Below are 27,057 nucleotides of genomic sequence, written 5' to 3'. Positions count from 1 at the left end.
CAAACTAGTTCCTCAAATGAACAAAGTCATTTTTAGTTCGAAATGTCACTAATAGTAATGAGGCCATTTTGTAAATGAAATGTCTGGCGTTAAAAAAAGAGTTTAGAGGGACAGGGATTTGTTTACAATTAGTTGAAGTGGTACAGAGTTTATTAAATTCCTGCCATGCTTGTATTGTAGTAGAGATGGTTGGGTGATCTAAAAAATAAGCTGGACTTTTATCCCTACTAATCAGTAACAAATTATAAAGATTGGATGAAACCCGGTTACTCTCCAATGAACGCCAATGATTCAGATGCGAAGGTAAAAAACAATATTTAAGTTGGTCTTGAAGAGACGCCGTGTAGCAATCTCTTAAGTTGGGAAAACCCATGCCTCCTACTGATCTGCGTTTCAGAGGGGAAATCTTTTTAACAGAGCCTTGTAGAGTGGTAAACACTAGACAAACTGTAACCACTATATCCAAATGAAAAAAAAAAGTACTGCACTGTAGCATCTACCAGAATATTTTATGAAACTTAAATAAACTTAAATTCTGGCTGTTCTGTAGTTTGAAATATTTGTAATTTCATGTAGAGTTTTGGAAGTTCTCCCGTACTGGCTGTATGTCAGACTGTGCAGTCAGCATCCCTGGAGAACAGCTACTAAGATTATATCAATTATAGACCATTCACCTAGAAATTGTGTTGTGCTCACCTTTTCACTGTCAGACAGATAGACCTTTTATATATATATATATATATATATATATATATATATATATATATATATATACACACACACACAGTATAAAAAGTCTACACACCCCTGTTAAAATGTCAGGTTTCTGTGATGTAAAACAATGAGACGAAGATAAATAATTTCAGAACCTTTTCCACCTTTAATGTGACCTATAGACTGCACAACTCAATTGAAAAACAGAAAACTTTTAGGGAGGGAAGTAAACATAAAAAAACTAAAATAATGTGGTTGCATAAGTGCACAGACCCTCTTATAACTGGGGATGTAGCTGTGTTCAGAATTAAGCAATCACATTTAAAATCATGTTAGATAGGAGTCAGTACACACCTGTTATCATTTAAAGTGCCTCTGATTAACCCCAAATAAAGTTCAGCTGTTCTAGTAGGTCTTTCCTGACATTTTCTTAGTCGCATCCTACAGCAAAATCCATGGTCCGCAGAGAGCTTCCAAAGCATCAGAGGGATCTCATTGTTAGAAGGTATCAGTCAGGAGAAGGGTACAGAAGAATTTCCAAGGCATTAGAAATACCATGGAACACAGTGAAGACAGTCATCATCAAGTGGCGAAAATATGACGCAACAGTGACATTACCAAGAACTAGATGTCCCTCCAAAATTGGTGGAAAGACGAGAAGAAAACTGGTCTGGGAGGCTGCCAAGAGGCCTACACCAACATTAAAGGAGCTGCAGGAATATCTGCCTGTGTAGTATGTGACAACAATCTCCCGCATTCTACCCCATAGCCCAGTGTTTGAGCTATGGGGTAGAGTGGCAAGACAGAAGCCCGGCTAAATTTTGCAAAAACACATCTGAAGTCTCCCAAAAGCATGTGGGAAAATGTGTTATGATCTGATGAAACCAAGGCTGAACTTTTTGGCCATAATTCCAAAAGATATGTTTGACGCAAAAACAACACTGCACATCACCAAAAGAACACCATACCCACAGTGAAGCATGGTGGTGGCAGCATCATGCTTTGGGGCTGTTTTTCTTCAGCTGGAACTGAGGCCTTAGTCAAGGTAGAGGGAATTATGAACAGTTCCAAATACCAGTCAATATTGGTACAAAACCTTCAGGCTTCTGCTAGAAAGTTGAACATGAAGAGGAACTTCATCTTTCAGCATGACAGTCACCCAAAGCATGCATTCAAATCAACAAAGGAATGGCTTCACCAGAAGAAGATGAAAGTTTTGCAATGGCCCAGCCAGAGCCAAGACCTGAATCTGATCGAAAATCTGTGGGGTGATCTGATGAGGGCTATGCACAGGAGATGCCCTCAAAATCTGAAAGATTTGGAGTGTTTTTGCAAGGAAGAGTGGGCAAATATTGCCAAATCGAGATGTGCAATGCTGATAGACTCATACCCACATACACACAACGATCAGCCATAACATTTTTACCACACATAACCCAACGAGGTATGGATTCCACTAATTCCACTAGACCTCTTAAGGTATGCTGTGCCGTACGTAGCGCACAGATCAAACTTTCCGGCACATCCCACAGATGTTCCAATCAACTGAGATCTGGAGAATTTGGAGTCCAAGTCCACACCTCAAACTTGATGTCATGTTCCTCAAACTGTTCTTGAATTCATCAGACCAGGCCACCTTCTTCCATTTCTCCATGGTTCAGTTCTGATACTTACGTGCCCCCTGTAGGGGCTTTTGGCTGTGGGCATGGGTACGCTGACTGGTCTGCAGCTACACAGCCCCATACACAACAAACTGAGATGCACTGTGTGTTCTGACAATATTAAAACCAGCATTAAGGTTTTCAGCCTCCACAGGCCAGCCTTCATTCCTAATGTGCACCAATGAGCCTTGGCTGGTTTTCCTTCCTTGGACCACTTTTGGTCAGTCCTGACCATTGCAGACCAGGAACATCCCACAAGTGCTGCAGTTTTGGAATTGCTGTGACCCAGTTCTCTAGCCATTACAATTTGGCCCTTGTCAAAGTCGTTCAAATCCTTACCTTGTTAATTTTTTTCTGCTTTCAACACATCTTCTTCAGGGACAACATGTTCACTAGCTGCCTCATATATCCCACCCACTTTCAGATGCCATTGTAACAAGATAAATGTAATTTATGTTACCCGTCAGTGGTCATAATGTAATTGGTGATCAGTGTATGTAATGTGGTAGTCCAAATGATAATTGTTTTTTCTTTTTGCAGAAAATAACATAAACTTGGAATCCCCGTCAACGTCGCACCCTCCACGGATCACCCCCGATGGATATCAAGGCAAGCTACGCCCTGTAAGTGTTTTTCATCAACTCTATTACCATTATCTATTACAAACTTTACTCCCTAATATTTTTATAGCAAAGCCTAACAAGGAAGTCTCACTCTTCCTGCTGCATTCTCTGTAGTGTAGGAGTACTAAAGTAAATGGAAAACTCTACAAATGGAGAGAGAATGCAGCATAATTGTTACAGAAGAAGGAGGGTAGCAAGATCTTTCCTATACTGGTCTGGTGATCAATTGCCAGTCTGCTGATGACATGCCGGAGTGGTCAGATGGTTTTTAGTACATGGGGTCTGATGTTTGAGCAGCCGGTCAGCAGCCCTGTGGGAACTCTGACACCTTCCCACTACTACTGATCTTCAACAGTGATCACATGACCAGTGTCTTTTAAAGGGCCTCATTACTTCAACAGTTTGATTTATTGTCATGCCTTTGGTTTATTGCTGTGACTGTCAACTTTCTTGGTAAAAGGGGCCTCAAATGTGACCCTAAAATTACCAAAGGGCCACACATAATAATCAGAAATGTAATACTACAGAAAACTGTCAAAGACTGCATACATGCTTCAAAAGAGGGGCAGGGGCTGCAGTCTTTGTACAGTAGATGGTCAATATTGTGATTGTAGCCGTATTAGTGCACTTGCACCAGAAACAATTGAGTACTGAAGAAAGGGACATTCCCCGAAAGCTTGTCCTCAAAATTGTATGTTAGTGCAAATAAAAAAAGTATCACTGACAGTACTCCATTGCTTCTACAGTAGATGGTCAGAAACTACGGGCATACCACAAAAAATGGTTGGAGACTAGTGGCATGCCACGAGAAATAATGGTTGGAGACTAGGGGCATGCCACGAGAAATGGTTGGAGACTAGGGGCATGCCACGAGAATGGTTGGAGACTAGGTGCATGCCACGAGAAATGGTTGGAGACTAGGTGCATGCCACGAGAAATGGTTGGAGACTAGGGGCATGCCACGAGAAATGGTTGGAGACTAGGGGCATGCCATGAGAAATGGTTGGAGACTAGGGGCATGCCACGAGAAATGGTTGGAGACTAGGGGCATGCCACGAGAAATAATGGTTGGAGACTAGGGGCATGCCACGATAAATAATGGTTGGAGACTAGGGGCATGCCACGAGAAATGGTTGGAGACTAGGGGCATACCACAATAAATGGTTGGAGACTAGGGGCATGCCACGAGAAATGGTTGGAGACTAGGGGCATGCCATGAGAAATAATGGTTGGAGACTAGGGGCATGCCACGAGAAATAATGGTTGGAGACTAGGGGCATGCCACGAGAAATAATGGTTGGAGACTAGGGGCATGCCACGAGAAATAATGGTTGGAGACTAGGGGTATGCCACAAGACATGGTTTGGAGACTAGGGGCATGCCACGAGAAATGGTTGGAGACTAGGGGCATGCCACGGGAAATGGTTGGAGACTAGGGGCATGCCATGAGAAATAATGGTTGGAGACTAGGGGCATGCCACGAGAAATAATGGTTGGAGACTAGGGGCATGCCACGAGAAATAATGGTTGGAGACTAGGGGCATGCCATGAGAAATAATGGTTGGAGACTAGGGGCATGCCACGAGAAATGGTTGGAGACTAGGGGTATGCCACAAGACATGGTTTGGAGACTAGGGGCATGCCACAAGAGATGATTGGAGACTAGGGGCATGTCACAAGACATGGTTGGAGACTAGGGGCATGCCACGAGAAATGGTTGGAGACTAGGGGCATGCCACGAGAAATGGTTGGAGACTAGGGGCATGCCACGAGAAATGGTTGGAGACTAGGGGCATGCCACGAGAAATGGTTGGAGACTAGGGGCATGCCACGAGAAATAATGGTTGGAGACTAGGGGCATGCCACGAGAAATAATGGTTGGAGACTAGGGGCATAACACAAGAAATGGTTGGAGACTAGGGGCATGCCACGAGAAATGGTTGGAGACTAGGGGCATGCCATGAGAAATAATGGTTGGAGACTAGGGGCATGCCACGAGAAATAATGGTTGGAGACTAGGGGCATGCCATGAGAAATAATGGTTGGAGACTAGGGGCATGCCACGAGAAATGGTTGGAGACTAGGGGTATGCCACAAGACATGGTTTGGAGACTAGGGGCATGCCACAAGAGATGATTGGAGACTAGGGGCATGCCACAAGACATGGTTGGAGACTAGGGGCATGCCACAAGACATGGTTGGAGACTAGGGGCATGCCACAAGAGATGATTGGAGACTAGGGGCATGCCACAAGAGATGATTGGAGACTAGGGGTATGCCAAAAGACATGGTTGGAGACTAGGGGCATGCCACAAGAGATGATTGGAGTCTAGGGGTATGACACGAGATGGATGGAGACTACGGGCATGCCACAAGACATGGTTGGAGACTACAGGGGACATACTACAAGAGATAGAGACTACAGGGGTTCTATGGGAGCTAGTAAACACAGAAGGCATGCTACATGAGATAGTGCAGACATGCTATAGGTACTGTTGGAGACTGAGGATATTTTTCAGGAGAATATCATAGACTGGAGGCACGAAACTGCTAGAGATCACTCCTGTTACAGCCCCTTTACTAATCAATGCTGCCACATGTATGCTCCCTACAGCCCCCTCAAAAAAATACTTGTGCCACATTTGATATTTCTGCCATCCAGATCCTTTATAAGAGATCAAAGGAAAAAAAAACATAAAAAGAGAAAGTAAATTAACAGTACATAAAGTAAGACAACGTAAAAGGAAGGAAACCACTGACTACTAGAAGCCAGTCTAAGGAATATTTTCTGAGTAACACACAATGGTGTCTGCAGGGATCCCGAGGGCTGCACAATAATAGGCAATGGGGCGCAGGTTGGACCTCAGGGCTTATTGTGTTTTCTTCTTTCTCTATGCAGGTGCGAGCGGCCCCACCACCGCCCACACAGGCTCACCGGCGGCAGCCAGAAAAGACGGAAGATGTAGAAATTACGTTGGTTTAACAACGGCGTCTGGAAAACTGCTGCAATCGCGGGCCAAATGCGTCATTTGGTCCGGATTTTTTTAGGCACCTTCTGCATGTCGAGATCCTGAAAGACGGGACTGAGAACACACGATGGACATTTTTGTGCCTTTTTTTTTTGTTTTTGTTTTTATGTTTTGATTCAAGTGGAATCTGAGCTCCCTGAGTGGACGCTAATGGGGTTGTAAGTGCAATCGCAGGCGCAGTCATAGCAGCGGTGGGGTAGTGCAGCTCTGGCACTTTCTTGAGAGACACAAAAAAACAAGATTTTGCTTCTTTTTTTTTTTTCTTTCTAAAGTTTTAAATTTTCCTTATTTTTGTCCGTTTTCAGACATATCTCCCCTGGTAAAAAAAAAAAAAAAATACCAGTTCAACCTTTATAAAAGTAATGGATCAGTGAACCTAAAATTCATATTGCCTTTTGTTATGGAGGAGCTAGTAATGCTCAGAGTTTCAAGTTTTGTGTTGTGATTGCCATTGTGTTTGGTTTTGCCGTAGAGCCTACAGCTTGCTGGAATGGACCATTTTAGGCTGATGATAGGCTTGAGAAGGATTCATCTCCAGTGCAGTTACTAATCGGATAAGTCTGCTTTGTGCAGGAAAGTCTCAGGGTCTTTCTTTAAAGCTGAACTGCGGGCTAAACAACTATTGTCTAAAAACAAGCATCATGTGTATTCTTCCTTGAAACTTAGAGTGGCCTGTGTCTTTCTATCAGATCTGTGCAGAAATCCATTGTAAGCCCTCCCTGCAGGAATTCCCGTAATAAAGACCAGTCACTGCTGCTCTCTCTCTCTGTGTGCAGGATGACTGGTCTTGTCTCCTCCCACTCCTGTATTTTTCTACAGAAGGCCTGTAGTGGACGGAGTCTGCTGGGTCCCTCCCATAGCTCTGCTTTCTATGTACAGCACAGTGACGATGTCACTGCAACTTTTACAACGTAACATCTGAGTTTGCAAAGACAATTTGGCACACACAAAGTGGATTTATATTCTTTGTTACTTTAGAGCAGGGGTCTCCAAACAAAGGGCCAGTTTACTGACCTTCAGGCTTTAAGGGGGCCAGACTGGCCAGTGGGAGTAGAAACTGCACTGGCATCAGTAGGAGTAAACAGTGCATCTTTGGTATTAGAGGGAGGAATTGTATCCCATCATTGGTGTCAGTGAAAGGAATAGTGCCTCATTATTGGTGTAAGTGGGAGGAATAGTTCCCCATCATTGGTGTCAGTGGGAGGAATAGTGCCCCATCATTGGAATCTGTGAGAGGAATAGTGCCCCATCTCTGGTGTCAGTGGGATGAATTGTGCCCCATCATTGAAGTCTTTGGGAAGAATAGTGCCCCATCATTGGTATCAGTGGGAGGAATAGTGCCTATCATTGGTATCAGTGGGAGGAATAGTGCCCCATCATTGGTATCAGTGGGAGGAATAGTGCCCCATCATTGGTGTCAGTGAGAGGTATAGTTTCCCATCATTGGAATCAGTGGACAGAATAGTGGCCCATCATTGGTATCAGTGGGAGAAATAGTGCCCCATCATTGGTATCAGTGGGAGGGATAGTGCCCCATCATTGGTGTCAGTGGAAGGAATAGTGCCCCATCATTGGTATCAGTGGGAGGAATAGTGCCCCATCATTGGTATCAGTGGGAGGAATAGTGTCCCATCATTGGTATCAGTGGGAGGAATAGTGTCCCATCATTGGTGTCAGTGGGAGGAATAGTGCCCCATCATTGGTATCAGTGGAAGGAATAGTGTCCCATCATTGGTATCAGTGGGAGGAATAGTGCCCCATCATTGGTATCAGTGGGAGGAATAGTGTCCCATCATTGGTGTCAGTGGGAGGAATAGTGCCCCATCATTGGTATCAGTGGGAGGAATAGTGTCCCATCATTGGTGTCAGTGGGAGGAATAGTGCCCCATCATTGGTGTCAGTGGGAGGAATAGTGCCCCATCATTGGTATCAGTGGAAGGAATAGTGTCCCATCATTGGTATCAGTGGGAGGAATAGTGCCCCATCATTGGTGTCAGTGGGAGGAATAGTGCCTCATCATTGGTATCAGTGGGAGGAATAGTGTCCCATCATTGGTATCAGTGGGAGGAATAGTGCCCCATCTCTGGCGTCAGTGGGATGAATAGTGCCCCATCATTGAAGTCTTTGGGAAGAATAGTGCCCTGTCATTGGTGTCAGTGAGAGGTATAGTTTCCCATCATTGGAGTCAGTGGAAAGAATAGTGCCCCACTGCCGGTGTCAGTGGGAGAAATAGCACCGTCATTGGTGTCACTGAGAAAAATAGTGCCCCATTGTTGATGTCAGTGTCAGGAATTATGCTTCATTATTGGGCAAGGAATAGTGTCTTTTAACAGTATAAGGAAGAGGGCCCCAAAGGCAAGCAAAGGGCCGCATCTGGCCCCCAGGGTCTGGAGACCACTGCTGTAGAGTAATTTATGTTGTGCCTGGAGTTCAGCTTTACGATTACTGATAGAAAGTGTGTTGTGTAGACACATTGTCCTCCCCTCAGTATCTGATCCACATACGTTTTGATATTCTGCTGCCACTGTTACAGGCACTTTTTGTATCACAAGCACCCATATGTACCTTTTACAGGACTGGTGAGTGTAAATTACAGTGTTAGGTGTTTGATATTGTGTGAAATGTAGGTATGAAGCGGATTTCTTCCATGTAGTCTGCCATTTAGCTCAGCAGAACCTGTGTCAGTTATTTTCGGTTATAGGTAGCTCAGTTATTTTCATCTCGGTTCTTCACCGTTATGGTGAGCTCCTATTCACATACATTTAGTTAAGCTTTTTTAATGAAGGTTTTTTGTCCTTTCATTGACCTGTAAGCTACAAGGAAGTGCGTATAAAAGTACTTGTTAGTATTCTGTACAAAAAATTCAGATTTTTTTTTTTTTCTTGTCCAGTGCTGTAGATATCTGATGCCTCCCAGTACAACAAAAACCCCAGCATTCCCTGTTATGAGCCGTTTTCGGCTGTGTGATGCCCTGGCAGGACTTGTAGGTGGTCACAGCTTTATCGGACATATCAGTTCTGAAACATATCACAACGTACTTATGAATGTTGTACGCGTCTGTTTTTATTGAATCAAGATGACATTTAGGTTAACTGATCCATTGAGCATTACAGACCAGCTGATGTTAAAATTCAGACGGGACATGAAAGTGTTTGAAGGAATCTCTGTGATGTCATAGGAAAGAATGTCAAATGAACAGAATCCTGTACTGGGAGGGCCTATGTATGATGCCATTGCAGTCTGAAAATGGGTGCCTGGTTGATCGTGTATCTTCGGCACGGTCATTGACCCAGAAGTGGTATGCAGACGAGTCCTGGCTCTTCGTTGCATGCTTGTTTCAGGTCAGTGACTCAGAAAGGTTTGTGATCTAGAGGATCGATATGACAGCCGGGTAATTAGTATTTTCAGAAGGAGATCAGTAACGGCATCCTATGTATTTTTCTCGGCACATTAAATGGGAATTTTAGGAACCAGTTTATTCAGTCTAGGAGCCAGTAGGTGATTTTTAATGAGACAGGAAACAAAAAAGAAAAAAAAAAAAAAACACAGAAATTTCGGGTCTATCCCTCATCACCGACCCACCACTACCAATCGGCTTTCCTGCTTCTAAAGTATTCCTGTTGGCAACAATAAGTCCTTCCTTCACACACTTTCATTCACAAGACCTTTTTTATATATTACTGTATGCCTGTGGATGTATTTCTTCATTGAGCCCCATAATGCATTGCTTCAGTAACCGTCATGCATGCTCACACCCGCTGACAGATAAAGGATTTGTAAACCCAACGTTTATTTTTTTAATATTTTGAGCTTTATTCCGGACAGTATGCAGGTTTCTTAAACAACTCTGTTACCTGGAGGTCCTACCAGTAACGACACATTCTGTTTCAGGCTGACAACACTAAACCCCTACCTCTCAGTTAGCAGAAGTGTTGTCAGTCTGTTGTGAACGCTCCTTCAGTTGACCATTGAGCTGCCTAGTAGATCATACAAGCAACCAAACATCCAACTGAAGGAGTGCACACAGCAGATTGACAATGTTGTGGCTAATTGCACAGCAGTGGTCTAAGCTAGCCATAAACCATTAACGTGGGTACAGACAAATCAGCATTTGGCCAGTTCAACAGGGACCAACCAATTTTCGATCTGTGTGTGATCCTTCCTGTTCAGCAGAAGGATCGACTTCTGTTGAACGGCTATGCTGGAAAACGCTCATCAGTCATCAGCTGCAGCTGCTGATCAGTGTATTCTGACATCAAAGAGTCCCCGCTGTCAAAATACCTTGTCACAGCTTGGAGGATTTGCTTGTGTAGATGGGGGAATCTGTTTCGTTTTGTTTTTTTTGGGGTTTTTTTTCGCTCGGCCGAGAAGTATTCGGGTATACCCATCAGTGGAACCTTTTATTCTGACAGCGGCATCTGTGTCTGTCAGAATACACTGATCAGCAGCTGTAGCCACAGATCAAGGAATCATTTCCAACATCTCCCTTCAACAAAAGTTCATTAGCGAGGACCACGCACTGATCGAAAATCAGCCAGTCCTTACTGAACCGGATAAATTTCGATGGGTAGCTTAAAGCGAAGCTCCAACCAAAAGGGGAACTTCTGCTTTAAGGACTGCTCCCCCGCTATCCCTTAAGGATTGGCACCTTTGGGTGGCGGGGAGGGAGTGTGTACCCGAATTTGACAGGTACCCGCTCCCACTTCCAGTCCGATCGCCTAGGCGACTGGAAGCGGAAGGTGTCCTCCCTCCCTGTAGCCATTTGTGACAGGTCCCAGAAGACTACAGGACCATTCATGAAGCGCAGCACTTCTCATGCATGCGCAGTGGGTATTTGGCTGTGAAGCTGAAAGCTGTCACAGCCGGGTGCCCACACTGAAGATGACGGCCTCCTGGAATACAGGACGGCCGTTGAAACGGGCTTCGGGGGACACACCGAGGGACAGGTAAGAGGCTGTTTTTTAAAAGTCAGCAGCTACAGTTTTTGTAGCTGCTGACTTTTATTTTTTGACAGGGTGAGTGGAACTCCGCTTTACGTGTTGTCAGCCTGAAACAGGAAGTGCTGTTTCTGGTAGGATCCCCAGGTAAGAAACTTTGCAAACATTCAAAAAACTGAATTGCTCAAGAAAACTGTATACAGTGAGCCATGACTTCAAACATACTGAAAAAATGGTTTTGGATTTACAAACGCTTTATGAGAGAAGCCAAGCGAGAGAAGTGAAAAGAGGAATACAGTCATACAGTTTATATACCAAAAAGTAAAAAAAAAAACTGGGTTCTGCCATTCAGAACCCAAAGACAGGAGCCCCACAGAACATGAGGAATATTTTAAAGAGAAATGGGACAGAAATAAGGAAGTCGTTTATATTGGTCATACCAGTTTTCCTGACTTTGAGCCACACTTTGAGGGCTTGTTCACACCAGAGGCGTTTTTGTGCTTTTAGAAGCATATCCAGGGCAGGCAAAATGAGTCAAATACGTTAACTGAGAAAATAAATTAAAAGAAAAATAGAATCTGAAAATATTACATTAAGAAAATTCCTCATCATCAGTAGGACTCATTGCCACCAGCTCTTTGCTTTGCGGGGTATTTGAAACAAGACCCACATGCATTTATAAGTTGAAATGGAACCTTCCAAAGGCGCATCAATGTTTCCTGAGACCTACATGAGTCCTACCATTGCCAGTCCCCCTTTTGAAGTGGCTGATTGCCTGATTAGTACACTGACATACAGGGTTTAGCAAGTCTGGATATTTGTCTTACAGTCAGGTCCATAAATATTGGGACATCGACACAATTCTAACATTTTTGGCTCTATACACCACCACAATGGATTTGAAATGAAAATAATAAGATGTGCTTTAACTGCAGACTGTCAGCTTTAATTTGAGGGTATTTACATCCAAATCAGGTGAACGGTGTAGGAATTACAACAGTTTGCATATGTGCCTCCCACTTGTTAAGGGACCAAAAGTAATGGGACAGAATAATAATCATAAATCAAACTTTCACTTTTTAATACTTGGTTGCAAATCCTTTGCAGTCAATTACAGCCTGAAGTCTGGAACACATAGACATCACCAGACGCTGGGTTTCATCCCTGGTGATGCTCTGCCAGGCCTCTACTGCAACTGTCTTCAGTTCCTGCTTGTTCTTGGGGCATTTTCCCTTCAGTTTTGTCTTCAGCAAGTGAAATGCATGCTCAATCGGATTCAGGTCAGGTGATTGACTTGGCCATTGCATAACATTCCACTTCTTTCCCTTAAAAAACTCTTTGGTTGCTTTTGCAGTATGCTTTGGACCATTGTCCATCTGCACTGTGAAGCGGCGTCCAATGAGTTGTGAAGCATTTGGCTGAATATGAGCAGATAATATTCTCGAAACACTTCAGAATTCATCCTGCTGCTTTTGTCAGCAGTCACATCATCAATAAATACTGGAGAACCAGTTCCATTGGCAGCCATACATGCCCACGCCATGACACTACCACCACCATGCTTCACTGATGAGGTGGTATGCTTAGGATCATGAGCAGTTCCTTTCCTTCTCCATACTCTTCTCTTCCCATCACTCTGGTACAAGTTGATCTTGGTCTCATCTGTCCATAGGATGTTGTTCCAGAACTGTGAAGGCTTTTTTACATATCGTTTGGCAAACTCTAATCTGGCCTTCCTGTTTTTGAGGCTCACCAATGGTTTACGTCTTGTGGTGAACCCTCTGTATTCACTCTGGTGAAGTCTTCTCTTGATTGGTGACTTTGACATACATACACCTACCTCCTGGAAAGTGTTCTTGATCTGGCCAACTGTTGTGAAGGGCGTTTTCTTCACCAGGGAAAGAATTCTTCGGTCATCCACCACAGTTGTTTTCCGTGGTCTTCTGGGTCTTTTGGTGTTGCTGAGCTCACCGGTGCGTTCCTTCTTTTTAAGAATGTTCCAAACAGTTGTTTTGGCCACGCCTAATGTTTTTGCTATCTCTCTGATGGGTTTGTTTTGTTTTTTCAGCCTAATGATGGCTTGCTTCACTGATAGTGACAGCTCTTTGGATCTCATCTTGAGAGTTGACAGCAACAGATTCCAAATGCAAATAGCACACTTGGAATGAACTCTGGACCTTTTATCTGCTCGTATTTGGGATAATGAGGGAATAACACACACCTGGCCATGGAACAGCTGAGAAGCCAAATGTCCCATTACTTTTGGTCCCTTAACAAGTGGGAGGCACATATGCAAACTGTTGTAATTCCTACACCGTTCACCTGATTTGGATGTAAATACCCTCAAATTAAAGCTGACAGTCTGCAGTTAAAGCACATCTTGTTTGTTTCATTTCAAATCCATTGTGGTGGTGTATAGAGCCAAAAATGTTAGAATTGTGTCCATGTCCCAATATTTATGGACCTGACTGTATGTTCATGCTTGTTCCAGGTAAGAGACCCAAATATTAAAGCAAGAGGATGAGCCTGGGAGCAAGGAAACCAATATTTCCAGGATGAGAGGTAGTAATGGCAGCCTCCGTGTCCATCTCAGGATAGGTCTAGTGTGAACAAGCCCTCCGACAATCGCTGCTGTGATTTCGCCTTCAGATTGCACCTGATGGGGAGCTGCGGAGAGGCACCTTCCGTATTTTGTACGGGGGGATATAGACGGTCCTCATAGAATACTTCTATCATGCGTGTTAGTACAGTATATTACTGTGGTCATAGGAATGTGTTAAAAATTAATCTTGTCCCCCCTCCCCCTCAGTTATCTGTATATTGAAAAAAAAAAAAAGCTAACCATTGAACCCCCACTTCTGCCAAATGGGAATGCCCGGTCATTGCAGCGCAGTGCGCCGGCAACCAACGTTTGCCGAGGAACGGGTCACTTAAAGGGAATGCAGGGGCTGGCTCCTCTCTTTACTTTCCTGGCAAACAAAGGGTTAAGAAAACAAACAAAAAAAATTATATATAATTATATATAAGTATGCTGTAAAGAACTTTGGCTGAATCTAACATTAAACCTCGATAATTAATCATTCAGAATCAATGTAACTAAACATATTTGTATTTAAGCAGCTCATGTAGTTTAGGTGGCAATCTGTCACAAGTGTCCGCCGCTTTTTTTTTTTCTTTTTTCCCTACTGAATACGCAGCCCGGGAAGCGGGCTTCCATAATAAAGGAATATTCATATCTGTGGTTGTTTTGTGACGCAAGCAATATTCAGCTTGTCAGTTCGTTCTTACAAGGCACTCATTTTGCGCCTGAAGCAATACTGAATTGACAGGCGGTGGAGATATTGTTTTGTGGCACAAAATGGCTGCTCAGTTGCATCAACTGCGACACTTTAAAGGGGGGCTTGTGTTCTTGTTCACTTTTGAATGGAAGCACCAAAAGCTTCTCTAGCGAATGTAAAGAACTCCATGCAGCACCATAAATACTTATCGGAATATCACCCTGCTTGTTTACTTTTGTCAGGGCAATATCAGGATGACGTGAGGTATTTTATTATTTTCCAACCATTGTTAAGACATAGAAGAATAAAATTCACGAGTGATATTTGTGGACCTGTCAGATACGTGCCCTATTGGCAGCCATTTAATCACCTTTGACAGCATTCACTAAACTGCAACCTATGAATAATCTAGACCAGCCTTTCTCAACCTGATCACCCCAGGGGAACCCTTGAAATAATTACCAGATCTTGGGGAACCCCTTCAAAAATTAATTAGTCAGTGGTTAGAATACGCATTACATTGTTGGTCAATGGATATAATCAGGGGCGGACTGACAACTCATGGGGCCCCCGGGCAATAGGGGATTATGGGGCCCCTGTGTCCTTGCCCACACTCAAAGCACACCCAAAAAAGCCTATAAAAGGTACCAGGGGCATTTCATGAGGCCCCCTACTGACCCCGGGCCCTCAGGCAGTGCCCAAGACCTCGAATGGTCAGTCCGCCCCTGGATATAATAGTTCCCCTCTCATTGGTGGTCAGAATGGTACCCTTACACAGCAAAAAAGATCATTAGTGTCATGTCGTTGGCTCTGCCAAATGGCGTTGAACCTAAAACAATCTAGGCACCATTAGATGGGAGGTCAATCAACCAGAGCTCAAGGGAACCTATAGCAACCTCCAGAGGAAACCTGGTGTTGGACCCAAAACTATGTAAGCACCATCAAATAGGAGGTCAATCAACCAGAGCTCAAGGGAACCTATAGCAAGCTCCAGAGGAAACCTGGTGTTGGACCCAAAACTATGTAAGCACCATCAAATAGGAGGTCAATCAACCAGAGCTCAAGGGAACCTATAGCAAGCTCCAGAGGAAACCTGGTGTTGGACCCAAAACTATGTAAGCACCATCAAATAGGAGGTCAATCAACCAGAGCTCAAGGGAACCTATAGCAACTTCTAGAGGAAACCTGGTGTTGGACTCAAAACTATGTAGGCACCATCAAATAGGAGGTCAATCAACCAGAGCTCAAGGGAACCTATAGCAACCTCTAGAGGAAACCTGGCGTTGGACTCAAAACTATGTAGGCACCATCAGATGGGAGGTTAATCAACCAGAGCTCAAGGGAACCTATAGCAACCTCCAGAGGAAACCTGGTGTTGGACCCAAAACTATGTAAGCACCATCAAATAGGAGGTCAATCAACCAGAGCTCAAGGGAACCTATAGCAAGCTCCAGAGGAAACCTGATGTTGGACCCAAAACTATGTAAGCACCATCAAATAGGAGGTCAATCAACCAGAGCTCAAGGGAACCTATAGCAACTTCTAGAGGAAACCTGGTGTTGGACTCAAAACTATGTAGACACCATCAAATAGGAGGTCAATCAACCAGAGCTCAAGGGAACCTATAGCAACTTCTAGAGGAAACCTGGCGTTGGACTCAAAACTATGTAGGCACCATCAGATGGGAGGTTAATCAACCAGAGCTCAAGGGAGCCTATAGCAACCTCCAGAGGAAACCTGGTGTTGGACCCAAAACTATGTAGGAACCATCAAATGGGAGGTCAATCAACCAGAGCTCAAGGGAACCTATAGCAACCTCCTGAGGAAACCTAGACTTCCACTGAACCCTGGTTGAGAATGGCTGATCTAGATACTGAGGCGACTGTGATGTAAGCTGTCACTTGAGTCAAAGTCTTGCTTCTAACAGAATCCTCCATCCCCCCTCCAGGGGACAATTGATACCTGACAGCAGTTCTCACTGCAGTTGCTGATCGACAAAGGTTTTCCCAACTTATCCATTTGAGAGAAGTCAATCTAACAGTCACCTTAAGTTGAAAAAGGATGGCCAGACTCTGATGAAGCATTTAGCAAGAACTGCAAACCTTTATGGCTGAGCTCTGCAGGAGCTTACTGATTGCTTTGTAAATGCCTGCTGAATGCAATACTACACAGCTGAGCATTTACAAGCCAACAACATTTTAGTTGGTGCTTAGTTGAGCTAAAAATTGCAGAATGCAACCCACGCAATCCAATCAGAATTGCAGAAAGGAAGAATTTGGTTAAGAGATATAATAATAATTCTTCTGGAAATGCTTTTGCTTCTGTGGTCATGTACCTTTTTTCAAGGTCGTGTGCCTTTTTTCAAGGTCATGGGAACGTTCTATTTGCTTGTTCATTTCTAATAAATGTGTTGTAAAGTTTCTTACCCAGGAAACAGCATTTCCAGTTTTCTGCTGACAAAACTCCGCTAATGCCTCACAATTAGCAGTGGCATTCTCAGCCTGCTGTGGGCACTCCTTCAGTTGTCCATTGGGCTACCTAACTAATAGGCAACCTAACATGTAACTGCAGGAGCGTACATGGCGGCCTGACCAGGCTGCTCCTAATTGGGAGGCGGTTGGCTGAGTGTTGTCAGCTTGCAACAGGAAGTGCTGTTACTGGCAGGATCTCCAGCTAAAAAAGATGTCGGGGTTGCATACAATTTAATGACATGATGGCTGAAGTTACATCAGTCTACAGCTACTGTTTCAGCACCCCGATAAAGCAATAAAGTCCACTAAAATGGCTGCCTCCACCTTGTGTATTTGACAGGTCCACTTTAAAGCGTATCTGTCATGCTTGGGTAACCCTTTTCAGTTTGATAAAAGTTATCCGATTTTCTTTTCACCCACAATCTGCATTTAGGGACATCTCAGCTACACCGCTGCACTCTGCTTCAACCTGTGTAGGATGTCGGGTAGAGGTGGAGTGGCAGAACAGCTTCAAAGGGAACCTGCCGCGAAATTCAGAAATTGCCATTCCTGACCCCTCGTTCTGAAAATGCTGGCCCACATACTGACCACAGGGTTTTGGTACTTTGAGTCACTGGCCAAGATCAGGAATGTAGGTGAGGTTGACCTTATCTGCATGCTTGTTCCAGGTGAGCGACTGAAGTGTTGACGTCAAAACAGCTAGGAAACTAGCACTTTCCATGGGAGGTCAGCAATCGCAGGTTTACCGCAGGCTTTAATCAAAGGGATGAGTAGGAAAAGGGCCATTTTTAACAATAAGGTATTAAAAAAAGCTTGGTAACTTTCATCAAATTGGTCAGAATTAAAAAAAAAAATAATAATAATCACAGGTCCTCTTTCACTGAACTTCCTACTTAAGATTATTATTAGATCTTTCTTGGGGGATATTGAACACTAAACAGGCATAATTAACTCACCTGATCTAAAATCTTAAAGCTGTAATAATTTATAAAAATAAAAAAAGTCCAATAACGTTATGCAATAACTGTTAAAAATTTCAAATTCCATAGTCTTTTTTTTTTTTCCCTTCCTTTCATTTCCTGTATTCTCTATAAATAGTGGCATTTTATTTTCGTTTGCATTATGGGTGTTAGTAGAGAGAATCGGATTACTGGACGTGTCTAGAGGTTGGCGCTGCTCGAGGAGTCGGTAGGATTCCCAAGCGCAAAGAAAGCTAATTTATTTTGTTGAACGCTGTTCAAATGTTTGTGTACTAGTATCTTCTTTGAAGACTAATTTTAACCCTCTCCCTACCTTTTCCCTTTTCAAAAATATCCCCCCCCCCCCCCCCAATCTTATTTCGAAGTATCCTTTTCAAATGATTTTGATTTTTTTTTTTTTAAGAAGCTAAAAAAGAGTTGACCTCCATCTTTTAGAAGTAGACTGTGTATTAAAGAAACTGTAGGTGACGAGTATGTCTGGAGGGTCTCCAGACAAGATGCTCCATCTTTCCCCTTACAGAGGAGGGCTGTTTAGCGATATTAAGTTCATTGACGTACAGCTGAGTCCTTATTGGTGATCAGCAGTGTGAGACCGAATGTTAGCGGATCTCATGTCAAACCTTGCGGCCAGTCCATCTCAGCACAACTGATATCTGATAGGGGCCCAGTGCTGCCATGCAGCTCTTGGCTTCCCTGTAAACATATGTTCAGCAAAAGAATAAATATGCAACATTCACCTTCACTACATGTCCTAAAAAGGCGCAAGAAGATGACTGTGGTCACATGAGCCAATAGAATCTTTACAAAACAGTCTTAATGCAATAAAAGGGACAGAAAATTGCTCCAACTGTCTCTGAATGATCTTATCGTGGAACTGTACCCAGTAAAAAAAGTGGATTTATCAACTAAAGTTTTCTGTGCCAAAGGTGCTGCTGTGAGCTAGCTTGCCTAATGTTACCCTGTGTGATCGGCTTGTGGCAAGTAGTGGCCATGTTTGCAATGTAGCTCACTTGTGGATAAATACCGAAAGAGCATGCCATCTTGAGTTGCGCCTTCTGGCGGAGTAGCCTACTAATCGTTTGCAACATCCATTGCACAGATAACGAATGACTTTAAACCCAAGAGCACAATTATTGAGCTATCTTGGAAGTCTACCAGAGGAAGGTCGTTGACATCAACGTTGCAGTGTACGGCATTTACCAAGTGCACCCTTATTGTTCAAGTCATGAAAGCTGACCCCCAATGCTTTTAGATGTGTGACTATTATCAAGTTTTTATGCAAACAGAGAATGGAGGTTCTTTTTATACTCCTTTCCAACTGCCACATGTTCAAAAAAAAAATCTGTTCATGGAGATCAATAGCTCAAGCTGATATTAACACACAGATCTGGTTTCAGGGCAATGGCTCATTTCTTGTCAGACTGAAAGGAAGCTAGGCTACTTGGCTGTCTCTTTAGATGACCCATTGTGGTTTGCTTTGTCATGTATGACATGTTTCTTTATAGAAATATTTAACCGTTTTAGATCCTTTTAAGAATTATTGTAAAAGTTATGAGGAGACCGTTCCACTTTAAATTAGGGCAGCTACAAACACATTATGGTGAGTGTCTGGTCCACATATTACAGCCCTGCCTTCTTCAGAAGCTGAGCCAGAACTGTTGGTAGGTTCTATGTATGAATCTGAACGTCTCTGCCTTTTATTGACTCGAGAATCAGATTGATTCAGACCGGTCACTGAACAGCCCCCCTCTGTACGTGGAAAGTTTTAGACCAGTTCCCCCTCCCCACCTTCCTCTGTTCTTATTTGTTATATCTTTTAAAATAAGTGTTATTTCAGAACTGTGTTTAAAGAAAAAAAATTTAAAAAAAAAATCAGTATGAGCTGCTAATGTTATTTAACAGAAAAGATCTTTGTAACTCCATAGGGGATTCCATGTATCAATGTACAGTGTCATTGCAGGAAGACCAGAAGCAATCTTCCTCCTTTGTATTGGCTGTAAAAAAAAAAGCAAAAAAAACTTTGTATTTATTATGTATAATTTGTTGAATAATAAAAATGAGAAAAAGTGAAATATACAGAAAGCTGGTGGACGTTATTCTTTGACGGAGTCCGTTTTGTGTGTCAAGGCTTATACTGTAGAATGGCCTTGGTCTTCGCAAGAGAAAACCTGTACAGTTAAAAATGCGGTGGCTGCTATGGCAGAATTATTTGTGAAAATGCTAATTGCTTGGATGCCTCTGACTTCAGTACTGTTTGAGTTACTGTTCACACAAAGAAACAAAGTTTGAGGTTGATACAAATAACTATGTACCAAAACGCCTCCGCTCACGTTGAGCGTGATCGCCCAAAGAATAGACAAAGTGGTTACCATTGATGATAGAATTCATCGGGCTGGGGTACCATAAAAATTATACTGAATTCAAAATATCATTAACTCCTTGCCTACAGGGCACATATACCCCCTTCCTTACCAGGCCTATTTTCAGCTTTCAGCACTGTCGCAATTTGACAATTGCGCGGTCATGTAAGATTGTACCCATATGAAATTTTTAGCATTTTTTTCTCATGAATAGAGCTTTCTTTTGGTGGTATTTAATCACCGCTGGGTCTTTTTGCGCTATAAACAAAAAAAAGTTCAAAATATTTGAAAGAAAAAAAGTTTCTTTGTTTCTATTATAAAATTTTGCAAACAGGTAATTTTTCTCCTTCACTGATGTGCATTGATGAGGCAGCAGTGATGGGCACTGATAGGTGGCACTGACTGGCGGCACTGCTGAGCACTGGTGGGTGGCACTGCTGGGCACAGGTGGAGGGCACTGATAAGCACTGGTGGCTGGCACAGGTGGGCGGAGCTAGTGGGTGGCACTGCTGGGCACCAATCATCAGGGCACTGATCATCAGTGCCCTGATGATCGGTGCCGATCCCCGCTCTGACAACTGCCGGTTCTCGGCAGTACTTTCCCCACGTTCTGACAGTGTAAGGAAAGTGCAGCCGAGAACAGGCAATTGCATTTCCCTGTGATCAGCGTGTCATTGGACATGGCTGATCACGTGGTAAAAGGCTGCTGTGATTGGCGTTTTACCACATCACGTGATGACGGAGATTGCTGGGGGTGCGCAGGAGAGCGCATTCTGGGAGGACATCATATGACGCCTTCCCAGAACTGGCCGGCCGCAGTGCAGCCGTCATTTGGCTAATATGGCAACCTTTCCTTTCAATGGCGACCAAAGGCTATCATGTACCTGGGGGTTATGATTTCGGCCGATCTTAATGCTCTATATTTTCTTAATTATTTATCCTTACTTTCACGTATCCGAAAAGATCTAGCTTTATGGGGAACTTCAGCCCTGCCCTGGTTCGGCCGCATCAACACTCTCAAGATGGATACCTTACCTAAGTTACTATATGTTTTTCAGACTGTACCAATCACTGTCCCTAGGAGGTTTTTTCCTTTCTCTACGATCCCTTTCAATTCGATTTATTTGGCACCGTGGGTTTTCAAGGTTAAAACTCATTTTACTTACCCGAAACTTGGTGGCAGAGTGGGTTTACCAGACTTTGAGCTTTATCGGGTACTCTGGTTTCCTCCCACACTTCAAAGACATGCTGGTAGGTGACTTGGCTCCTGTCTAAACTGGCCCTAGTATGTGTATGTATGAATGTGAGTTAGGGACCTTAGATTGTACACCCCTTGAGGGTTAGGGACTGATGTGAATGTACAATATATATGTAAAGTGCTGCGTAAATGGACGGCGCTATATAAGTACCTGAAATAAATATTACAGAGCCACGTTACTAGCCCGGATGCTTGATTGGTTTCCCAGACCCTTCCGTAAAGCCTCTTGTATGATTGAACAAGATCTTTCTCCGGTTGATCTTCGGGCATTACCATGGGAGTATGACTGGGACTATCAGCGTTTTTCCGGCCTGTCTTCTTTGACTTTAGCTGTAATGCAGTTGTGGTATAAACAGGGCATTATTACTCTCTCTTATCCTCTGATCCCTCTCCCTTATCACCCTTTTTGAGAACCCCGCTCTTCCTCAGGGGTTGGGCTCTTCTATTATTGGACCCTTTACACGCGCCTCCTGGCCCGTAGCTCGAGACTTTATTTGCCACCAGTTGGGTCTTCCGCTCCTTCAAGGTGTGCCCAGGGATTGGTTGACCACTTTACACCTATCCTCATTTTGAAAGCACTTCCTCCAACACTCATCGTTCACTTTCTGAGATTGAAGGGCTGTGCTCCCTCTCTGAACCACTGAGACACGTCCTAGCTTCCCTCTATAAAGTGCTCCACAATGCTCTTCATTCTGAACTCCCTCCCTACACCAAGGAGTGGGCTCGAGACCTAGGTAAATACATATCGGCGTAGGATTAGTCCACGTCGTTCCACTTTACTCATAAATCATCTATTTCTTGCTATGCACAGGAGAAGAACCTTAAGCTTCTTTCTCGATGATACAGGGATCCCATCTCTCTACACAAAATGTTTCCGTCTACACCTGATCTTTGTGGCGCCGTAATAGAGCTGTTGGTACACAGCTCCACATTTGCTGGGATTGTGATCAAATACAACCCTTCTGGAGACAAGTCTTTGCTATATATAACTGGATCTGTGGTGAGTCCTTGGCCCCTTCGTTGGAAATTGCTCTTCTCTATATTACCGGGCTCACTACAGAGCAGAAGAAAAGGCTGTTGCGTTTCTTTCTGTCTGCTGCCTGCCAATTGATACCCCTCTTTTAGAAAACAGCCACTCCCCCTCCCTTTCCGATGTGGGTTTCTGTGCTTAATAATACCATGCGTATGGAGGAAATGCTGGCGTTTACCAATGATACCTTTTGATAGACATAAGTTGCTGTGGTCGGTCCGACTCCATTTCTCCTCCTCTTCGACTCTCCAACATATGTGTTCCCCTGTTGCACCCTAGTGCAGTTGAGCCTTCCTCCCCCCGACTCATTGTTATTTTGGCTTGTCCGCCAGTTGGGCTCTACGGTCCGTGCCAGAATACAGGCGGCGGGGTCGCTCCGGTGGGATACAGGTGGGGAGCCACCTTGATTCTGCTTTCTGCCATTCCCGTCTCCCAATCCCCTCTCTTCTCTCGCTCTTCTCCTCCTTCGCTATCCTTACCACTGGCTTCCCCCCTTTTTTTTTTCTCCCTTCTCTTTCTCAGTTTGGGTTTACACTCTTGGTTGTGCAGAGTTCTCTCATATTGTTCCATATATCTCGCCCAGGGATACCCCCCCCCCGAAACTATGTTTTGTTATATCTCTGCAATATCGGTTTTTTGATCTTTCCCTCTTGTTGTACTGCATCATTTTCATCCATCCCCATGGAGCATAGCCACATCTGGGATGTTTTTCTGTTTACTTGTACATGTTCTTTTTATTTCTCATGCTTTGTTAAATTTGTGCAAAATAATAAAGACAAATTTGCCTTTAAAATAACAAGGTCCAGACACATAATAGATCACACATGGGTTTCATAGCGCAGCAAGACGCTGCTTGTAAGATTAATAATAGCATTAAAAGTTTTCCCCATGCAGGGGCAGACTGACAACTCATGGGGCCCCCGGGTAATAGGGGGTCATGGTGTCCCTGTGTCCTCGCCCACACTCAAACCACACCCAGAAAAGCCTATGAAAGGTACCAGGGGCATCTCATGGGACCCCTTAATGACCCTGGTCCCTCGGGCAGTGCTCGAATGGTCAGTCTGCCCCTGTCCCCATGTGTGAGTCTTGGAACTCTATGGACATGATTTGGTCTATGGACTGTTTGAGTTACTGGCCTGAAACAAGCACGTAGCCTATGAATTCGGGTCTGCTGATCTGCGTACTTTTTTTCTAGGTCACCCACTCAGTATTGAAGAACATGGACTAGCATTTTCAGAAAGGAGATTACCAGAACCACGTACATTGCTTACTGTTCTACTTGACCACTGGGAAGAAGTGAAGTACCCTGTACTTCCTGGTATGGGGAACCTTGTACCTCCACTTTTTCTTCTTCCAAGTGACAGTGCTGTGCATGGAAGCTGGCTGGTCAAGCACTCATCTCTGTCACATAGGATTGACCAGAGAGTCACAGCAGCCTTTAAAATTTCTTGCATGGGCAGCTATTGGTAGGAGGGGATCAGCAGTGTGGCCTGTGTACAGTATATTCCAAATGAAGTAGGTGCAACCCCAGAACTACATCTCCTAACAGTTCTTTCCCTACCTTCAGTAAGTATGTGGGCAGGCTCTTGAGAGGTCAAGGCAGCAGCTTTTTTGGCAGGGACAGAAATCAGTGGGGTGGATTTACTAAATGCTAATAGACTATACACTTTGTAAGTGCAGTTGCACTCCTTTTCCTGCCAAGTTTTGGTAATGTGGTAAAGCTCTGCTGATTTCCATTATCCAATCATGTGCAAGCAAAAATGTCTATTTTCCTTGCACCAGATTGGATGTTCCTTACAAAATGAAGCTTCACCATATTTACTAAGCTGAGGGAAATAAGTGCAAATGCACTTGCAGAGTGCACAGTCTATTTGCCTTTAGTAAATTCTCCATAATTATGTAGAGTAAAGAATGTTGGAGATCTGCAGAGTTGTGTAGTCTAATAGAGGAGAATGCAAGTACGGCTAACAATTTTGCTTGAGATTTCAGTGCAGCAGGGGTGTTGTCAGCCAACAGTAGTCGGAAAATGTGTAACTCAGAGAAACCTGGAAAATTATTAGTGATGCGCCAAAATGAAAATTCTGGACTGAAACTTCAGGATGCACTTGGCCGAAAGCCGGAATGGACACACACACACACACACACACACACACACACACACACACACACACACACACTCACACTCACACTCACACTCACACTCACACTCACACTCACACACACACACACACACACACACACTCTCACTCTCAATTACTATCATAGACAATAAATTGGACAGAAAATGAAATATATATAAAATAAAAAACCTTAGTGTTACTAAACCCAGGACCCTGCATTCACTATATCCGGTCTCCCCGGACCCCGCATTCACTATATCCGGTCTCCCCGGACCCCGCAGTCACTATATCCGGTCTCCCCGGACCCCGCAGTCACTATATCCGGTCTCCCCGGACCCCGCAGTCACTATATCCGGTCTCCCCGGACCCCGCATTCACTATATCCGGTCTCCCCGGACCCCGCATTCACTATATCCGGTCTCCCCGGACCCCGCATTCACTATATCCGGTCTCCCCGGACCCCGCAGTCACTATATCCGGTCTCCCCGGACCCCGCAGTCACTATATCCGGTCTCCCCGGACCCCGCATTCACTATATCTGGTCTCCCAAAGTACACAGAACATGGAAATACAATTATATTAGTAAATACAAAACTGCTGAATACCTTTTCTCATCAGCAGTATAGAGCAGCCGTGTGACTTCTATCGGTGTCCAGCAGAGCACTGGTTAAAGCTTGTAGGAGTGTTCATTCTCCCCTGATTGTCCTGTGAGGCTGCATGACCCCTGACCCTTTGTCTGGACAGTGCTGATTGGCCCTGTGCTGATCACATGCACTCTCCAAAGAAAAAAAACTTTCTAGCAATACATTCCAACTGAGCATGTGCAGCTTGCTCCAAAGGCTCTGTTCTATCAGCAGATGGATTGGGGACAGTAGAAGAAGGGGAGGATTAGAGAAGGCAAAATCAAACAGTCTTTCTACACAGTGCAGAGGATTAACCCCTTAGGTTACACAGTGAGTATAACAAGCATGCTTTACTGTATTTACAGACTGATTTTACTGTTGTGGGTTTAGTAACACTTTAAATATGCTGCACAATAATTTAAAAACACACACAGCCATTATCTGCACCTTTTTTGTTTTCTTTTTTTTGTTTTCCTTTTGGCAAAATGCCGATAATCCTACTTTTGTCTGATAAATTGGTGCATCACTAAAAATTATCCCTTTTCCAGAGGGCTGCAAGGGTTAACTGCTTGGTCTGTCTAGAGAAGAGAAGCAGCGCCTTCACCTGATCCTCCGCTCCTCCAGGATATGGCCCATCCCATTTCTCCTGCGGTGCACTGCCCCTCAGCATCCTTACATCCAGTGCAGGGCTATGGACCCTGCACTGGTGATGTCAAGACCTTAGACTGGTGGAGTGTAGGGGGGAAGATGCTGCAGGGCCCAGCCTAGCAGCATAGGACCAGGTAAGAAAATCTGCTTTCCTGTGTCCCCCTAGACCTAAAAGAACAATTAGCCCTTGCAGTGTAGGGGATCATTTTAGTTTTCCGGAGTTCAGCTGTCAGAGCTCACTGGATTTGTGGTAAGATTATCGGTAATTGTGTATTCTGTTCTTATAGAGCTAAAACATGGAGAAATGTGTGGATAATAGAGACGGCCATGGATAAGGGGGTACCGCCAGTCCTCCTGTATGGGGCCCAAGCCAGCAGGGGGGCCCAGGCAGCAAGGTGAATTAAATGTGGGCAGGGAGGGTGATCGGCAGGGCGGGGTAGGAGGAGACTATTCAGGGGTGGACTGACCATTTGGAAACTCAGGCACTGCCCGAGGGCCCGGGGTCAGTAGGGGGCCCCATGGGATGCCCCTGGTACCTTTTTTCATAGACTTTTTTGAGTTTGGGCAAGGACACGGGGCCCCATGATCCCCTATTGCCTGGGGGCCCCATGAGTTGTCAGTCCGCCCCTGGGACTATTACTGGAACCGATCCCCTATATGACTCTCTCTGCAGCAGATGAAAGCTGGCTTCTTCTCTCCTTCCTGCTAGCTTTCAGCTGCTGCACAGAGAGCCATACAGGGGATCGGTTCCAGTAATTTACCAGCCCCTTCCTTTCCTGAATGAGCACAATTAGTGATCGGTACAGATCACTCATTGTGTTCATTGATAACTGAAGCATAGTAAACTTAGTTTTTTTGGTAAGGATGGGGGGAGAGAGGGGTCTGTTAGGTTGGCTGTATTGGGCCCTGTGGTTTGGAGGACCCTGTCAGGTTGGCTGTAAGGGGCCCTGTGCAGCAGCCCTGAATAGAGATCTACTAAATGTTTGTTTTTTTGTCCAGATATACACTGCATGATATGGGCATACTCATTTCAAATGTTTACTTAAAACTGGGCTTGGATTGTAATGACAGCCCCAGTGGATGCTGGGAAAGTAGGGAGGTGGGAAGATACTTGAATAAGGCACAACCCTCTGATAGAAAGGCAGTGGTATGCCTAGGTAACCTGCAACCCACAAAATCCGGCCCGGATTAAGGAAAAAATGTTGTTATATTGGCTAAATTGTTATCTTTTACCAAAGAACTTTTAGGGCCGGTTCACACCATAGAAACACAGTCCAGATGCGTTTTTGCATGCGCGATCCCATGCGTTTTTTTTATGCATGTCA

General features: G+C 44.2%; 1 protein-coding gene across 4 annotated transcripts in view; it reads left to right on the top strand.

Moving 5' to 3' along the window:
* FCHSD2 (FCH and double SH3 domains 2) overlaps nucleotides 1-11,565 on the top strand; it is a 376,810-nt gene extending 365,245 nt beyond the window's left edge. For all 4 annotated transcript variants that reach the window (XM_089678013.1, XM_089678011.1, XM_089678012.1 and 1 more), the window contains 2 exons: nucleotides 2,916-2,998; nucleotides 5,898-11,565. In XM_089678013.1, the coding sequence (XP_089534139.1) occupies nucleotides 2,916-2,998; nucleotides 5,898-5,981 (167 nt within the window). In that variant the 3' untranslated portion in view covers nucleotides 5,982-11,565. The remainder of the gene's footprint in view (nucleotides 1-2,915; nucleotides 2,999-5,897) is intronic.
* Nucleotides 11,566-27,057: the final 15,492 nt, after the last annotated feature.

This window comes from Staurois parvus, unplaced genomic scaffold (genome assembly GCF_062004578.1).
Source record: "Staurois parvus isolate SC_StPar_1 unplaced genomic scaffold, SC_StPar_1.0 ptg000196l, whole genome shotgun sequence".
In the NCBI taxonomy this organism is placed as follows: Eukaryota; Metazoa; Chordata; class Amphibia; order Anura; family Ranidae; genus Staurois; species Staurois parvus.
The sequence above is the reverse complement of the archived record's forward strand: the minus strand, read 5'-3'. Positions and strand labels throughout refer to the sequence as shown.